The sequence below is a fragment of the Oncorhynchus mykiss genome, chromosome 13 (genome assembly GCF_057628025.1).
Source record: "Oncorhynchus mykiss isolate SJ-2025 chromosome 13, ASM5762802v1, whole genome shotgun sequence".
Classification (NCBI taxonomy): Eukaryota; Metazoa; Chordata; class Actinopteri; order Salmoniformes; family Salmonidae; genus Oncorhynchus; species Oncorhynchus mykiss.
The window spans coordinates 31686898-31705884 of NC_143034.1; the positions used below are offsets into that span (position 1 = coordinate 31686898).

The 18987-nt window shown below is 48.8% G+C and overlaps 1 protein-coding gene across 1 annotated transcript in view; it reads left to right on the forward strand.

The window, feature by feature from the left end:
- LOC110485978 (protein kinase C alpha type) overlaps positions 1–18987 on the forward strand; it is a 230461-nt gene that overhangs the window by 170254 nt on the left and 41220 nt on the right. The window contains exons 9-13 of the mRNA XM_036940643.2: positions 6345–6488; positions 7021–7194; positions 9164–9255; positions 11506–11568; positions 11780–11918. Of these exons, the coding sequence (XP_036796538.1) occupies positions 6345–6488; positions 7021–7194; positions 9164–9255; positions 11506–11568; positions 11780–11918 (612 nt within the window). The remainder of the gene's footprint in view (positions 1–6344; positions 6489–7020; positions 7195–9163; positions 9256–11505; positions 11569–11779; positions 11919–18987) is intronic.

Genomic DNA, 18987 nt, shown 5'->3' on the forward strand with positions numbered 1-18987 from the left:
CATTTCCTTGCCGTCGTAAAAATGTGCTAAAAATAGTTCTCTTATCATTTTTTGGAATCTTCGATGCTCCGTGACTGTCTAGTGATTGTTAGAGAGCTGGATAGTTGAGAACCTGTATGAATATAGGTTGATTATCATTTCTACCCAGTTTCCATTTTGGTTTTAGTCATTTGAAAGTATATTGCGTATGTTATTTATTTGGTTCTCAAACCACCTCTGCATTAGGTTTTCATTCTAGAACTGTTATTTATTTTCTTTCAGTTACTCTTGTGTTGTCCTTTGGTTTCATCAGGTAGACACAGCTGATGGCCTTGTGTTATATTTTGACTGAGCCTTGTTCAATAGACAGAGCCTGTTAACAGTAACGAGACTACAGTATTGATGAATAGCTTGACCCATCCATGGCCCGTACACCTCTCCGTCATGTTGAGTGCAGACTCGGCCTGGGGCCACAGACATCACACCGTGTACCCAGCAGGGCCCTCTGGGTGGCTAGTCTTGCTGATAAAGTATGACTGGGAACTCCCTCAGATGGACACTAGTGTACTGTGTGTCATTATCACTTGGAGGGATGGAGGGGTTAGAGTGGAGGGATGGAGGGGTTAGAGTGGAGGGATGGAGGGGTTAGAGTGTAGGGATGGAGGGGTTAGCGTGGAGGAATGGAGGGGTTAGCGTGGAGGGATGGAGGGGTTAGCGTGGAGGGATGGAGGGGTTAGAGTGGAGAGATGGAGGGGTTAGAGTGGAGGGTTGGAGGGGTTAGACTGGAGGGGTTAGAGTGGAGGGATGGAGGGGTTAGAGTAGAAGGATGGAGGGGTTAGAGTGGAAGGATGGAGGGGTTAGAGTGGAGGGATGGAGGGATGGAGGGGTTAGAGTGGAGGGATGGAGGGGTTAGAGTGGAGGGATGGAGGGGTTAGAGTGGAGGGATGGAGGGGTTAGAGTGGAGGGATGGAGGGGTTAGAGTGGAGGGATGGAGGGGTTAGAGTGGAGGGATGGAGGGGTTAGAGTGGAGGGATGGAGGGGTTAGAGTGGAGGGATGGAGGGGTTAGAGTGGTGGGATGGAGGGGTTAGAGTGGAGGGATGGATATTACCCAAATTGTATCTCTTATTCAAGTACTCTGTTTGTTTTTTTCCCCTCATTTATTTCAAATGAACAACCCTTTGGTATCCCGACGTCCTGGCGTGCTGTGCTGTGTGTGCTTGGATTGCCATGGGTTACCAGGCTAGACATATGAAGCAATGTGAACTAGAGAGTGTGAGGGCTCAAGATGTTCCTGTCTATAGTGCTTAATTGTAACCTGTCTAGTTGGTCTATTTCTGTGGCCCACTGACAAGATATCTTAAGGTTGGTATGTGTGGCATTATATTCTTCCATGTCTTTCACAAATGTAGGTGCATTGTAAAAGATCATTCTCGCTTTGGCTGGTATGCACAAGAGGTTCGGGGTTAATGGGCTGAGGTCACTTCCTGTTGTTGTTTACAGCTACTACTGTGTCTGTCTGACTGAGACAAGTGGTCTAAGAAAATAGCTTTCTCTCTCTTTCTCTTTCTCTCTCTCTTCCGGTCTCTCCCTATCGCTCTTCCCCTGTCTCCCTCCTCACTCTCACGCTCTGCCTGCCCTTCTCTCTTTCTGCCTGCCCCTCTCTCTCTCTCTTCCTTTTTCTCCCTTAGCGTAACTCTCCCTCCTCTCATCTGTGCTCTGTGAGACCTCTAGATGCCCACCCTTTGTCTTGTCAAATCTAATGCCTGAGTTTCTCTCCTCCCTTTCCCCCCGTCTCTCTCCCTCTCTTCCAGGATTGCCAAATTAACTATCACTTCCTAAAGGTATCTCTTCTCTCCTCGCTCCCGTCCTCCCATCCACTGTCTCCTTTCCTTGCCTCTGTTCCTCTTTTGTCTTCCTCCTTTGTGTCCAATCACTCGCTTTCTCACTCTCTTCCGCTCTGATCATTTGTACGTGGTTTAAGGCTACTGCAAATAGATCCAGTTTACTAACAATTTGTTCTCAGTGTGGGGTTGGAATTAGCACAAGAACAAGAGCCATCATATGGCAGGAATTGCTCTCGTAAATCATTGTCTTGAGCTGTAAATAGCCTCGTCTAGTGTTGAGAAAACCAAGTGTAAAGCTGTCAAGCTGGAAGTGAAATGTGACTGAAAATTGGCCTACAATACAAATGTATATTTATTTTCTTTTATATCAATATTATTCTCTACAAAGAGAGCGTTTCCAGGGCCTCCCGGGTGGCGCAGTGGTTAAGGGCGCTGTACTGCAGCGCCAGCTGTGCCATCAGAGTCCTGGGTTCCCGCCCAGGCTCTGTCGTATCCGGCCGCGACCGGGACGTCCGTGGGGCGACGCACAATTGGCCTAGCGTCGCCCGGGTTAGGGAGGGCTTGGTCGGTAGGGGTGTCCTTGTCTCATCGCGCACCAGCGACTCCTGTGGCGGGCTGGGCGCAGTGTACGCTAGCCAAGGTGGCCAGGTGCACAGTGTTTCCTCCGGCGCATTGGTGCGGCTGGCTTCCGGGTTGGATGTGCGCTGTGTTAAAGAAGCAGCGGCTTGGTTGGTTGTGTATCGGAGGACGCATGACTTTCAACCTTCGTCTCTCCCGAGCCCGTACGGGAGTTGTAGCGATGAGACAAGATAGTAGCTACTACAACAATTGGATACTACGAAATTGGGGAGAAAAAGGGGTAAAAAAATTTAAAATTTATTTAAAAAAAAAGATAGCGTTTCTGGTACTGTATACATACAGTACAATAAAATAGGACAGTATACAAATACAATATGCTGAAAATACAAGTGTCCCACAGGGCGACTTCCTCATATCATCCAATAGGAAAACAGGCCTTAACGTCCGCAGACCCCAAGGACAGAAGTGTAGGACGATGGACACATGTTTCAGTGCCCGTTCATTACAGGGACATTGCAGTCATCCCCACCACCCACATACACAAACGCACTCTGTTCTTCTCCTTCTCTCCCTTCTCTCTTTTTCCCCTCGTCTATTAGTCCTCCACCTCTTCTTTACTACTCTTCGTGTTTCGGTCATTTAGCAGACGCTCTTATCCAGAGTTTACTGACAGTAGTGAGTGAAGACATTTTCATACTTTTTTTTCCCCCCTACTGGTCCCCCGTGGGAGTCGAACCCGCAACCCTGGCGTTGGAAGCGCCGTGCTCTACCAACTGGACCTCTCACTCCTATTCCTCCCGCAACTGTGTAGCCGGGGGTCTGTGTATATACTGCAGCCGCGTACACCTAACCTGGATGGACTAGGCACAGGGAAAGCGGGTGGGGATATAGGGGGTGGGAATCGGGGACTCCCCATTGGGCTATAACTGGTTGGAAGGAGATTGTTAGTAAAGGTTTCCCGTCCATGTCTTTCTGTGTACTGTCTGTCTGTCTATGATGTACATCTGTCTTTCTGTGTACTGTCTGTCTGTCTGTCTATGATGTACATCTGTCTTTCTGTGTACTGTCTGTCTGTCTGTCTGTCTATGATGTACATCTGTCTGTCATCAAACTTTTTGTCTGTTTTTTTAAATGTATTTCTCATCACTATCTGGTCATATTTGTTTTATCTTCCTCCTTTTTGGCCTATAGGTTATTTTTGGCTGCTTGTTCTATACTCGAGCAGTACAAGGGTGGAAGTTTTAAGCTGTGTGCCTATAGCAATGAGAGGTCAATTCAAAGATGGACAGCACAGTTAGTTGTTCAGTGTGGATTTTCTAGGGCCATAACGTGGCTTTTACTATGTCTTTATCAACACGAGCATTTCGTTGGACCCGCTAACGCATCTGCTAAACTGTGTACGCAACCAACCAACTTTGACCTGAGGAGTTGATTATTCTCACGTTTGTTCATCGCTTATCCACAAGAGGGCAGTAATCAAGCCAGGTTTTAAAATGCATTGCATTGGAGGTGCACTGAATCGAATACAGCACAGTTTACAGGGCATTCAGAAAGTATTCAGACCCCTTCCCTTTTTCCGCATTTTGTTACGTTACAGCCTTATTTTCCTCATCGATCTACACACACTACCCCATAATGACAAAGTGAAAACAGTTTTTATTTTTTTATTTTAGCAAAATTATTACAAATAATGAACAGAAGTACCTTATTTACATTTCACACCCTCTGCTATGAGACTCGAAATTGAGCTCAGGTGCATCCTGTTTCCATTGATCATCCTTGAGATGTTTAAACAAGTTGATTGGAGTCCACCTGTGGTAAATTCAATTGATTGGACATGTTTTGGAAAGGCACTGTCTATATAAAGTTCCACAGTTGACAGTGCATGTCAGAGCAAAACATTTAACCATGAGGTCGAAGGAATTGTACATAGAGCTCCGAGACAGGATTGTGTCGAGGCACAGATCTGGGGAAAGGTATAGAAATATTTCTGCAGCAATGAAGGTCCCCAAAAACACAGTGGCCTCCATCATTCTTAAATGGAAAAAGTTTGAAACCACCAAGATTTTTTCTAGAGCTGGCCGCCCGGCCAAACTAAGCAGTTAGGAGAGAGGGGCCTTGGTCAGGGAGGTGACCAAGAACCCGATAATCACTCTGACAGAGCTCTAGAGTTCCTCTGTGGAGATGGGAGAACCTTCCAGAAGGACAACCATCTGGAATCTGGAAAAATTCAAGGGGTCGGAATACTTTCTGAATGCATTTTGTATTATTACATAAAGTTATCATGAAACGCATAATTTATGACATGTTGGTTTATGGTTTTAGAGCCTAAATTTCATAGTGTCCGTTTGTGGTCTTTTGACTTTTGCTTAGGAATTTGTCAAACGGACCCCTTGTAAAGGAAATGGCGCTCTAGACAAACTCCAAATGATTCTGAATGCATTTGTTTTGTCTTTTGTTAGTGAGAGAAAGAAACGTAGTAAGAAAGCCACAAGTTGTAGTTTCCACCATTTACCACTAGATGTCCCCATAGCACTTTGTTGTAAAACCCAGTATGAGCCACTGTGCTCCTGAAATAACGTGTTCCTTTGCGTCAGTGGGTTAGTGTTATGAGCGACCTGTGCTCCCGAGATCAATTGTTTCAGTGCTTTGGTGTTATGAGCGAGTGCTCCTGAAATAAAAATGTGCCTGTGTTGTCAATGCGTTTAGTCTTATGAGCGACTGTGCTCCTGAGATAAAGCATGTCTGTATGGTAGTGCTTCTGATAGTACGGCTGTGTCTCAGCCGTCAGCCGTTCTTTGTTCACTTCTCCCCTGCTGTGGTTGCAGGCAAAGGACAAAGCCAACAAAGCCAAAGTTCAGGTGCGTCCGTGAGGAAGTGAGGCCGCTTTTGCGAGTCTCTTCCTCTCGTTGGCTTCGCTTATAGGTGTGCCGTGGTCTGCTTCGCCCGATAGTGTATTGTGTACACAGAGAACCTCACACACGTGATGTCAATTCATTGGACAGATTCCCAATGGGCTCAGATGTCTTTTGGTTCAGTTGATTTTTTTTGATTGTTGCATATATTCTACACAAATGGACAGCTTTTTATTGTTGTGTGTAGTGTGTCATGTGCGTGGCTGCCAGCCTGTCCAGTGTACTAGACAGACGAGGTTGAGCTGTGGTGTGGACCAGGTTTAGCATGACTGGACCAGCTGCTCGATTTGGCCCATGCTCGTGTGTGTGTGTGTGTGTGTGTGTGTGTGTGTGTGTGTGTGTGTGTGTGTGTGTGGGGAGAGATTTGACACCTGTGAGTAAGGGTGAAGAATGATAATGGCACCCAGGCTGCTGTGACACCGCCATGTCCCCACTGCCTGGAAAACCGATGGAATGGGCCTCTGGAGAAAATGGAGGTTGCAAGAGTGTGCGAAAATGGGTGTGTTTTAGTGCATGTGTGTGTTCGAGGCCAGGAGGGTTTTACCGTCTGGCTCTGATTCTGAACCAAGCACGGTTGAAGCTTTGTAAGAGCATGTAGTGGACACACTTTAAGCGTTGCGATTGATACTTGATTGGATGGCACATTGACCAATGACAATGCATTATCACTGAGGGGTTTGACAGTAATTCATTCAAATGGGTTTAGATGAATTTCAACATTTTGACCTAAGGGTTTCTTGTAAATGCCACAAAAAGGGGAGTTATTTTACCACAATGAGTTAGCATAATGGCAAAGTCAGGAGTATTCAACACGTGTTCTGTAATTCCATATTTACTTTTTTTTATACCCTCTGTGTCTATCTGTGTTCCATCTCCTTCAAAGTGAATGTTAAATCAAGTTAAATACATTTAATTTTATTTTGAATGGTGTTCTATTGTGTTATAAAAGGCTGCACAGCATTGTGTGTGTGGGTGCGTCGTGTGTGTGGGTGTCTCACGCCGATCCCCTCTCCTCACCACACATAGAAAGCCAAGCTGGGCCCTGGTACCAAGAAGGTGATCTCTCCATCAGATGACAGCCCGTCTAGTCTGCCCTCCAACAACCTGGACTCGGTCAAACTCAGCGACTTCAACTTCCTGGCCGTGCTGGGGAAAGGCAGCTTCGGCAAGGTGAGCCCAGGATCTGACTTGTATTTTTAAGGAGGTGAAGTCTCCCGGACACAGATTAAACCGAGCCGAGCCACTTTCAAAATGAAGGTTCTCCATTGATCTCTTTTTTTTTTTTGTGTTGATCTTTGCTTGTTCTGTGTTTGGGAAACTTCCCCACAATGATTTGTCACAAGTTATTCTTATTGGCTTCTGAAATCAATGAAGGTCCTGGGATGTTATCTATCGGACAAAATCTGAACTTGATTCCGATCCAAGTCTATTGTTGGTGTGCGTGAGTCACATCATAGTCGCATCATCCACAATTTACACAGAACCGAGTCACGCAATGAATGAGTGCAATGCAACGTTTCGGTTCAAACTGTCCGTACCTCGACATAGCACAACGTGAATAAATTAGTATATCCACGCGTCAGTTGACTAGTAAGCATAGAAACAACATAACAGTTGAGTTAATAGCGTCACTATCTGCCTTAAGCCACCCTATTAGAAGCCTTCGGTCTAACCTTTGACCCCTCGTGCTCCTGTGTACCAGGTGATCCTGGCAGAGATGAAGCCCACGGAGGAGCTGTACGCCGTCAAGATCCTGAAGAAGGACGTGGTGATTCAGGACGATGATGTGGAGTGTACCATGATCGAGAAGAGAGTCCTGGCCCAGCAGGACAAACCACCCTTCCTCACTTCACTCCACTCCTGTTTCCAGACTGTGGTATGGAGACTACGGACACACACACACATACATACACACACATACATACACACACACACACACACACGTGGGCATATGGGCACGCCCGCATCCACAAACGCACCATTTGCTTTTTTCCTGTCCGTCGATGTTGATGATGATGTGGCTGTGGTTAGTGTGGTGGGGCATATACACACACACACACACACATATTATATTTCTCTAACTCATCAAGCTCCTCTATGACACTAAATAGACAATTACATTGGATAGGCTATTGTACTTACCTGCAGTATATTATTATTACTTTTCATGAGTTCATTGACCGTGACCTTTCCCCTTTGATGATGTCATCACCCAGAGTTGTAGCTGTTCGATGCGATCCTACCACAGGTTAAGTGGGCTGTATCGCTTTCAAATACCTTCATTTATTAGGTTGAAAGTAAAGGAAAGTAATATTGAATTGTGTGTGGGCATTCCTTGTCAAGTTACTACACACACACACAAATGTACACCACCCACGTATATACACACACACACACACACACACACACACAAGTTCAATTACATTTTTCTTTGTTTTAATCTGTCCACTTTTTCAGCACTTCTCATTCCTCCTTAATCTGTAATCCCTCAATCTCTCTCCGGGCAGAGACGACAAAAGGGCAGGCACCATCTGCACCGTACGTTGGCGAACACGCATACACACACACACACGCATCCCCCAAAGTGGAAATCTAAAATTCTATGCATTTTAAGTGATGAGAAGTCCAAATCCTCTTCACAATAAGGTGCCACGATCACTTTGAGGGTAATTGTTTAAGGAAACCATTTGCCTTGTCTGCCAGGTTATGTCAAGCCTCTTGAGCAAAGTGCATAAAATACGGCTAACCTCATTATAATCTCGCAGTGTGATTTAATTTCAAATGTATTCGTCAACGATGTGCGTTATAAGGAGGCGATTGATTTAACTAGGGTTTAGTAAGCTGAGGAATACATAAATTGGTCGCCTGTTCAGAACGCACAATGTTGAAGGAAAGTTTCAAATTAAATCACACTTCCAGGTCATAATTAAGCAACACGGCCCGAGAAGGTGTGGTATATGGCCAATATACCACGGCTAAAGGCTGTTCTAAGGCCACGACACAATGCAGAGTGCCTGGACACAGCCCTTAGCCGTGCTATATTGACCACAAACCCCCGAGGTGCCTTATTGCTATTATAAACCGTTTACCAACGTAATTAGACCAGTATATGGTAATATTTTGTCATACCTGTGGTACACAGTCTGATGATATACCACGTCTTTTAGCCAATCAGTATTCAGGGCTCGAACCACCAGGTTATGTGAAGTAATGAAGTAAATCCCTCAGACAGCCTCTTTACCTGTCTGTCTATGAGGTGCATGTTAAGTTTTGCACTTTGAAAATGTCGCCCTGTGACTAGTGCAGGACAGACAGGTAAAGAGGCTGTCTGAGGGATTTACTTCACATAATCGAGTCATACATGGGAAATATTTCTGAGGTGTGTACTTTTTCCTCTGATGTTGTTGTTGTTGTTGTTCTGCTTTCTATAGTTTATTTTATTGAACCTTTATTAAACTAGGCAAGTCAGATAAGAACAAATTCTTATTTTCAATGACGGCCTAGGAACAGTGGGTTAACTGCCTTGTTCAGGGGCAGAACGACAGATTTGTCGGGGATTCAATCTTGCAACCTTTCGGTTACTAGTCCAACACTCTAACCACTAGGCTACGCTGCCGCCCCAACTTACTTAACACTCCTACCGTATCCCCTATGTGTGACTCAATACTACACAACAGCCTCGTCACTGGGTCCTACAGTATAATGACGAAAGCCTCTGTCTTTCTGACACGGCTGTTATCGTGTCACGGTATATGAGGGTAGAACGGATGCCAACCCAAAACATTATGGGAAAACAATGTTAAATGATATCTAACACCCCCATCTCTGTCTCCCTCTCTGCCCAGGACCGGCTGTACTTTGTCATGGAGTACGTGACTGGAGGAGACCTCATGTACCACATCCAACAAGTGGGCAAGTTCAAAGAGCCGCAGGCGGTGTAAGTTCCCCTTTCCCCTCGCTTTCCCCTTTTACACGGAACACCAATCAAAACGCAGCATGTAAAGTGTCCCGTGTTTCTACTCCCGAGTGGCGCAGCGGTCCAAGGCACTGCATCTCAGTGCAAGAGGCGTCACTACAATCCCTGGTTCGATTCCAGGCTGTATCACACCCGGCCGTGATTGGGAGTCCCATAGGGCGGCGCACAATTGGCCCAGCGTCGTCCGGGTTTGGCAGTCATTGTAAATAAGGATTTGTTCTTAACTGACTTGCCTAGTTAATTAAATAAAGGTTAAACATTTGTAAAAAAAATAAATAATAATAATCATTTTTGTTAGCTGAAATAAAATATTTTTATTTAACTAGGCAGGTCAGTTAAGAACAAATTCTTATTTACAATGACGGCCTCCCAAAAGGCAAAAGGCCTCCTGTGGGGACGGGGGCTGGGATTTAAAAAAATAAATATAGAGCAAAACACACATCACAACAAGAGACACAACACTACATAAAGAGAGACCTAAGACAACAACATAACAGGGCAGCAACACATGACAACACAGTATGGTAGCAACACAACATGACAACAACATGGTAGCAACACAACATGGTAGCAGCACAAAACAGGGTACAAACATTTATTGGGCACAGACAACAGCACAAAGGGCAAGAAGGTAGAGACAACAATACATCACGAAGGCCTCCCGGGTGGCGCAGTGGTTAAGGGCGCTGTACTGCAGCGCCAGCTGTGCCACCAGAGACTCTGGGTTCGCGCCCAGGCTCTGTCGTAACCGGCCGTGACCGGGAGGTCCGTGGGGCGACGCACAATTCGCCTAGCGTCGTCCGGGTTAGGGAGGGTTTGGCCGGTAAGGAAATCCTTGTCTCATCGTGCACCAGCGACTCCTGTGGCGGGCCGGGCGCAGTGCACGTTAACCAAGGTTGCCAGCTGCACGGTGTTTCCTCCGACACATTGTTAAGAAGCAGTGCGGCTTGGTTGGGTTGTGTATCAGAGGACGCATGACTTTCAACCTTCGCCTCTCCTGAGCCCGTACGGGAGTTGTAGCGATGAGACAAGATAGTAGCTACTAAACAATTGGATACCACGAAATTGGGGAGAAAAAGGGGTAAAAAAAACAATACATCACGGAAAGCAGTTACAACTGTCAGTAAGAGTGTCCATGATAGAGTCTTTGAATCAAGAGATTGAGATAAAAGTGTCCAGTGTTTGTTGCAGCTCGTTCCAGTCGCTAGCTGCAGCGAACTGAAAAGACCGCTGCTTTGGGGACCTTTAACAGAATGTGACTGGCAGAACGGGTGTTGTATGTGGAGGATGAGGGCTGCAGTAGATATCTCAGATAGGGAGTGAGGTTTTATAAATAAGCATCAACCGGGTCTACAGAGATGGCCAGTTTACAGAGTGCATTGGGGGCAAATCTGATGTCCGATGGTAAAGAGCATCTAGTCACTCGAGAGCACCCTTACCTTCCGATCTATAAATTATGTCTCCTTAATCTAGCATGGTCATCTGAATCAGGGTTAGATTGGCAGCTGGGGTAAAAGTGAAGTGATTACGATAAAGGAAACCAAGTCTAGATGTAACTTTAGCCTGCAGCTTTGATATGTGCTGAGAGAAGAACAGTGTACCGCCTAGCCATACTCTCAAGTACTTGTATGAGGTGACTACCTCAAGCTCTAACCCCTCAGAGGAAGTAATCACACCTGTGGGGAGAGGGGCGTTCTTCTTACTAAACCACATGACCTAAACCGCTTCCTCTTCACCTGCCTGATCATCTGAGGGGTGCTGAGGAGTTCTTCTGTCATTAATAATAAAACCCTAATTCTGATTGGCTGGGCCTGGCTCCCAGGTGGGTGGGCCTGGGTGGGCATAGGCCCACCCACCTGGGAGCCAGGCCCAGCCAATCAGAATGGCTGCACCCCTGCCCAGCTATGAACTGTAACTCAGTAAAATCTTTGAAATTGTTGCATTTATATTCTTGGTCAGTATAAATAGGGGGAATAAAAGTGTGTGTGTGTAAAAGATAAATAAATAGAGGGCTTGGAAGAGAGTGGGGGAAGGGAGAGGTCAAACTAGACTGGGCACTGCGAAACACGGAGGAGAAGGAGAGACGGCAGAAATATTCATTCTTATACCTCGGCTGTCAGGTAGTGTTCAGCACATTACAGTCCTTTGCAACCCTTCCCTGTTTGAGATGAATGGCTTCAGGGCTGTCTAACACGGAGCGTGTCGTTGCAGTTTCTACGCAGCAGAGATCTCTGTCGGCCTGTCCTTCCTGCACACGAAAGGAGTCATTTACAGGTGGGTCTTCTTCCAATGTATACCAACTCAGAGGCCCTTTATCCCATTCTAGGATCAATGTTTACTGTACACGGTGCATTGTCAAACCACAAATGAATCCATTGAATAATGTAAATGTAACCAGGAAGTAAACAGGAGTGGTGTAAAGGCCCTAAAATACAATGGTCGTCTTCATTTAGCCCTTGTCACATGATGCGCTTGTCTCCTGCAGGGATCTGAAGCTGGACAACGTGATGCTGGACTCGGAGGGCCACATTAAGATCGCTGACTTTGGCATGTGTAAAGAGAACATACACGAGGGTGTGACCACTCGCACCTTCTGTGGGACGCCCGACTACATTGCCCCAGAGGTAGGGACATGGGGAGTGTGTGTGTGTGGGTGTGGGGAGGGAGGGAGAGGGGTGGTCCTCTTTGTCATTGTCTGGCCCGCGCCCCCGTCTCCGTGGTGATCCACATCCGAGTCGACAGCTCAGGACACACACACACACACTCCCGCTGACTCGGACAAACATCGTTGGGCCCTAGGGTTGGTTCAAACATATCACAGAGAAGCCAAGGTCTACATATCATTGATTATCTATGTAGGCTAAGCAGCCTGCCTCAGTAAGCGTTCTATTCAGGGAAGGAACACTGAACCCCGGCTGTAGAGAGTAACATAAGCACTAACTTTAACAATGCTATTTTAGCATAGAACTCATGTAAGCGCCATTTAAACCACGTAAAAATGTGCTTAAACACCATTTCCGTGCATTTTACCCACCATGTACGTGCATCCTATAGTATCTTAGTGTCTGGTTTCCTATTGATTTGTATCAGCACATCCACTACAGTGCCTCTACTGAACATTTTGAGTTAGAAAGGCTAGTGTCTACTGAACATTTAGAGTTTTATTGACAATTACATGAAGTTGATGCAAAGAGTCAATATTTGCAGTGTTGACCCTTCTTTTTCAAGACCTCTGCAATCCACCCTGGCATGCTGTCAATTAACTTCTGGGCCACATCCTGACTGATGGTAGCCCATTCTTGCATAATCAATGCTTGGAGTTTGTCATAATTTGTGGGTTTTTGTTTGTCCGCCCGCCTCTTGAGGATTGTCCACAAGTTCTCAATGGGATTAAGGTCTGGGGAGTTTCCTGGCCATGGACCCAAAATATTGATGTTTTGTTCCCCAAGCCACTTGGTTATCACTTTTGCCTTATGGCAAGGTGCTCCATCATGCTGGAAAAGGCATTGTTCATCACCAAACTGTTCCTGGATGGTTGGGAGAAGTTGCTCTCAGAGGATGTCTTGGTACCATTCTTTATTCATGGCTATGTTCTTAAGCAAAATTGCGAGTGAGCCCACACTCCCTTGGCTGAGAAGCAACCCCACACATGAATGGTCTCAGGATGCATTACTGTTGGCATGACACAGGACTGATGGTAGCACTCACCTAGTCTTCTCCGGACAAGCTTTTTTCCTGGAGAGAAGTGTCTTCTTTGCTGCCCTTCTTGACACCAGGCCATCCTCCAAAAGTCTTCGCCTCACTGTGCGTGCAGATGCACTCACACCTGCCTGCTGCCATTCCTGAGCAAGCTCTGTACTGGTGGTGCCCCGATCTCGCAGCTGAATCAACTTTAGGAGACGGTCTTGGCGCTTGCTGGACTTTCTTGGGCGCCCTGAAGCCATCTTCACAACAATTGAACCGCTCTCCTTGAAGTTCTTGATGATCCAATAAATGGTTGATTTAGGTGCAACCTTACTGGCAGCAATATCCTTGCCTGTGAAGCCCGTTTTGTGCAAAGCAATGATGACGGCACGTGTTTCCTTGCAGGTAACCATGGTTGACAGAGGAAGAATAATGATTCCATGTACCACCCTCCTTTTGAATCTTCCAGTCTGTTATTCGAACTCAATCAGCATGACAAAGTGATCTCCAGCCTTGTCCTCGTCAACACTCACACCTGTGTTAACAAGAGAATCACTGACATGATGTCAGCTGGTCCTTTTGTGGCAAGCTTGAAATGCGGTGGACATGTTTTTGGGTGATTCAGTTCATTTCCATGGCAAAGAGGGACTTTGCAATGAATTGCAATTCATCTGATCACTCTTCATAACATTTTAGTGTATGCAAATTGCCATACAAACTGAGGCAGCAGACTTTGTGAAAATTTATATTTGTGTCATTCTCAACTTTTGGCCACGACTGTCGAGACCTAGACGTTGAGACCATTTTATTAGCGCCAATGAATGGTTGGAAATTGACATTTACCTAAAAGCACAGTTTGAATTGCAATCTGATTTCTTCATTTCTTCAAGTTTGATTTCTTCATTGAAGTGAAATTGTAATACCACAACCTCGTAATACCAGAAGTTCTGTGTCCCCTATATGTGTGTTCTATTCATATTGTCTTGATGTGGAAGTGTGCTATCCTCTCCGTTTTGTCTGTGTGACAGTGTGCGCGTGTCCGTGTGTCTACACGCACCAGTGTGTGTCCCCGTGCGTATCTGTATGGGAATACTCTTCCGTGTACTTGTAGGTATGTGTGTCTCTCAGTTGTCAGGACCCATGTGGAAAAAAACAGCTCAGGCGGTCCCCGGGCACCTCTCTTTCGCCTGTCACCACCGCATTACGCTGCATGCACACTGCATTGCTCTACTTCTCTCTTTCCACTGTTTTCCTCTCACCCTGACCTACATAGGCAGCCATGGGAAGGCTCTGTGAGCGTCCCAAACAGGCACCCTGTTTCTTCTATAACCCTATGGGCCTTGGTCAAAAGCAGTGCACTATAAAGGGAATAGGGTGTCATCTGGGACGCAGCCTCTATCAATCTGAGAGGAACACATTGGTCACTGTATGCTAATGGAATAGTACACACTGGGTTACCAGAGTAACAGGCCTGTGAGATGGGGAGGGAGAGGTGGAGGAGAAATAGGGAGGCAGAGGGACTGGGGAGCGAGAGGCAGAGGGACTGGGGAGCGAGAGGCAGAGGGACTGGGGAGCGAGAGGCAGAGGGACTGGGGAGCGAGAGGCAGAGGGAATGGGGAGCGAGAGGCAGAGGGAATGGGGAGCGAGAGGCAGAGGGACTGGGGAGCGAGAGGCAGAGGGGCGAGGGAGGCAGAAAGAGACTGGGGCGAGGGAGGCAGAGAGAGACTGGAAGAGAGAGGCAGAGAGAAACTGTGGGAGAGAGACTGGGAGAGTGTGGGAGAGCGACTGTGAGAGTGTAAGAGAGCGACTGGGAGAGAGAGAGACTGGGAGAGAGAAAAAGACTGAGCGAGAGAGAGAGACTGGGAGACGGAGAGAGACTGGGAGAAGGAAAGAGAGGGAGAGAGACTGGGAGAAGGAAAGAGAGGGAGAGAGACTGGGAGAGGGAAAGAGAGGGAGAGGGAGATACTGGGAGAGTGAGAGATACTGGGAGAGGGAGAGAGACTGGGAGAGAGACTGGGAGAGGGAGAGAGACTGGGAGACGGAGAGAGACTGGGAGACGGAGAGAGACTGGGAGCGGGAGAGAGACTGGGAGCGGGAGAGAGACTGGGAGAGGGAGAGAGACTGGGAGAGGGAGAGAGACTGGGAGAGGGAGAGAGACTGGGAGAGGGAGAGAGACTGGGAGAGAGACTGGGAGAGGGAGAGAGACTGGGAGACGGAGAGAGACTGGGAGCGGGAGAGAGACTGGGAGCGGGAGAGAGACTGGGAGAGGGAGAGAGACTGGGAGAGGGAGAGAGACTGGGAGAGGGAGAGAGACTGGGAGAGGGAGAGATACTGGGAGAGGGAGAGAGACTGGGAGGGGGAGAGAGACTGGGAGAGGGAGAGATACTGGGAGAGATACTGGGAGAGTGAGAGATACTGGGAGAGAGACTGGGAGAGGGAGCGATACTGGGAGAGAGACTGGGGGAGAGACACTGAGAGAGAGACTGGGAGAGGGAGAGAGACTGGGAGAGGGAGAGAGACTGGAAGAAGGAGAGAGAGACTGGGAGAGGGAGAGACACAGAGAGAGACACAGAGAGAGACTGGGAGAGGGAGAGATACTGGGAGAGAGAGACTGGGAGAGAGACACTGGGATAGAGACTGGGAGAGGGAGAGGGAGAGAGACTGGGAGAGGGAGATACTGGGAGAGTGAGAGATACTGGGAGAGTGAGAGATACTGGGAGAGATACTGGGAGAGGGAGAGAGACTGGGAGAGAGACACTGAGAGAGAGACTGGGAGAGGGAGAGAGACTGGGAGAGGGAGAGAGACTGGGAGAAGGAGAGAGAGACTGGGAGAGGGAGAGAGACTGGGAGAGAGACACAGAGAGGCAGAGAGACTGGGAGAGGGAGAGAGACACAGAGAGACTGGGAGAGGGAGAGATACTGGGAGAGAGAGACTGGGAGAGACACTGGGAGAGAGACACTGGGAGAGAGACACTGAGAGAGACTGGGAGAGGGAGAGAGACTGGGAGAAGGAGAGAGAGACTGGGAGAGGGAGAGAGAGACTGGGAGAAGGAGAGAGACTGGGAAAAGGAGAGAGAGACTGGGAGAGGGAGAGAGACTGGGAGAAGGAGAGAGAGACTGGGAGAGGGAGAGAGACTGGGAGAAGGAGAGAGAGACTGGGAGAGGGAGAGAGACACAGAGAGAGACACAGAGAGGGAGAGAGACTGGGAGAGGGAGAAAGACTGGGAGAGAGAGACTGGGAGATGGAGAGGGAGAGAGACTGGGACAGGGAGATACTGGGAGAGTGAGATACTGGGAGAGGGAGAGAGATTGGGAGAGAGACTGGGAGAGGGAGAGACACTGGGAGAGAGAGAGAGACTGGGAGAGAGAGAGAGACTGGGAGAGGGAGAGAGACTGGGAGAAGGAGAGAGAGACTGGGAGAGGGAGAGAGACTGGGAGACGGACACAGAGAGAGACTGTGAGAGGGAGAGAGAGAGACTGGGAGACGGAGAGAGACTGGGAGAGGGAGAGAGACTGGGAGAGAGATACTGTGAGAGAGAGACACTGGGAGGGAGAGACACTGGGAGAGAGACACTGGGAGAGAGACACTGAAAGAGACTGGGAGAGGGAGAGAGACTGGGAGAGGGAGAGAGACTGGAAGAAGGAGAGAGAGACTGGGAGAGGGAGAGACACAGAGAGAGACACAGAGAGAGACTGGGAGAGGGAGAGATACTGGGAGAGAGAGACTGGGAGAGAGACACTGGGAGAGAGACTGGGAGAGGGAGAGGGAGAGAGACTGGGAGAGGGAGATACTGGGAGAGTGAGAGATACTGGGAGAGTGAGAGATACTGGGAGAGATACTGGGAGAGGGAGAGAGACTGGGAGAGAGACACTGAGAGAGAGACTGGGAGAGGGAGAGAGACTGGGAGAAGGAGAGAGAGACTGGGAGAGGGAGAGAGACTGGGAGAGAGACACAGAGAGGCAGAGAGACTGGGAGAGGGAGAGAGACACAGAGAGACTGGGAGAGGGAGAGATACTGGGAGAGAGAGACTGGGAGAGACACTGGGAGAGAGACACTGGGAGAGAGACTGGGAGAGGGAGAGAGACTGGGAGAAGGAGAGAGAGACTGGGAGAGGGAGAGAGAGACTGGGAGAAGGAGAGAGACTGGGAAAAGGAGAGAGAGACTGGGAGAGGGAGAGAGACTGGGAGAAGGAGAGAGAGACTGGGAGAGGGAGAGAGACTGGGAGAAGGAGAGAGAGACTGGGAGAGGGAGAGAGACACAGAGAGAGACACAGAGAGGGAGAGAGACTGGGAGAGGGAGAAAGACTGGGAGAGAGAGACTGGGAGATGGAGAGGGAGAGAGACTGGGACAGGGAGATACTGGGAGAGTGAGATACTGGGAGAGGGAGAGAGATTGGGAGAGAGACTGGGAGAGGGAGAGACACTGGGAGAGAGAGAGAGACTGGGAGAGAGAGAGAGACTGGGAGAGGGAGAGAGACTGGGAGAAGGAGAGAGAGACTGGGAGAGGGAGAGAGACTGGGAGACGGACACAGAGAGAGACTGTGAGAGGGAGAGAGAGAGACTGGGAGACGGAGAGAGACTGGGAGAGGGAGAGAGACTGGGAGAGAGATACTGTGAGAGAGAGACACTGGGAGGGAGAGACACTGGGAGAGAGACACTGGGAGAGAGACACTGAAAGAGACTGGGAGAGGGAGAGAGACTGGGAGAGGGAGAGAGACTGGGAGAGGGAGAGAGACTGGGAGAGGGAGAGAGACTGGGAGAGGGAGAGAGACTGGGAGAGGGAGAGAGACTGGGAGAGAGAGAGAGACAGAGAGAGAGAGACTGGGAGAGAGAGAGAGACTGGGAGAGAGAGAGAGACTGGGAGAGAGAGAGAGACTGGGAGAGAGACTGGGAGAGAGACAGGGAGAGATACTGGGAGAGAGACACTGGGAGAGAGACACTGGGAGAGAGACACTGGGAGAGAGACACTGGGAGAGAGACACTGGGAGAGAGACACTGAGAGAGAGACACTGAGAGAGACTGGGAGAGGGAGAGAGACTGGGAGAGAGACTGGGAGAGGGAGAGAGACTGGGAGAGGGAGAGAGACTGGGAGAGAGATACTGTGAGAGAGAGACACTGGGAGGGAGAGACACTGGGAGAGAGACACTGGGAGAGAGACACTGAAAGAGACTGGGAGAGGGAGAGAGACTGGGAGAGGGAGAGAGACTGGAAGAAGGAGAGAGAGACTGGGAGAGGGAGAGACACAGAGAGAGACACAGAGAGAGACTGGGAGAGGGAGAGATACTGGGAGAGAGAGACTGGGAGAGAGACACTGGGAGAGAGACTGGGAGAGGGAGAGGGAGAGAGACTGGGAGAGGGAGATACTGGGAGAGTGAGAGATACTGGGAGAGTGAGAGATACTGGGAGAGATACTGGGAGAGGGAGAGAGACTGGGAGAGAGACACTGAGAGAGAGACTGGGAGAGGGAGAGAGACTGGGAGAAGGAGAGAGAGACTGGGAGAGGGAGAGAGACTGGGAGAGAGACACAGAGAGGCAGAGAGACTGGGAGAGGGAGAGAGACACAGAGAGACTGGGAGAGGGAGAGATACTGGGAGAGAGAGACTGGGAGAGACACTGGGAGAGAGACACTGGGAGAGAGACTGGGAGAGGGAGAGAGACTGGGAGAAGGAGAGAGAGACTGGGAGAGGGAGAGAGAGACTGGGAGAAGGAGAGAGACTGGGAAAAGGAGAGAGAGACTGGGAGAGGGAGAGAGACTGGGAGAAGGAGAGAGAGACTGGGAGAGGGAGAGAGACTGGGAGAAGGAGAGAGAGACTGGGAGAGGGAGAGAGACACAGAGAGAGACACAGAGAGGGAGAGAGACTGGGAGAGGGAGAAAGACTGGGAGAGAGAGACTGGGAGATGGAGAGGGAGAGAGACTGGGACAGGGAGATACTGGGAGAGTGAGATACTGGGAGAGGGAGAGAGATTGGGAGAGAGACTGGGAGAGGGAGAGACACTGGGAGAGAGAGA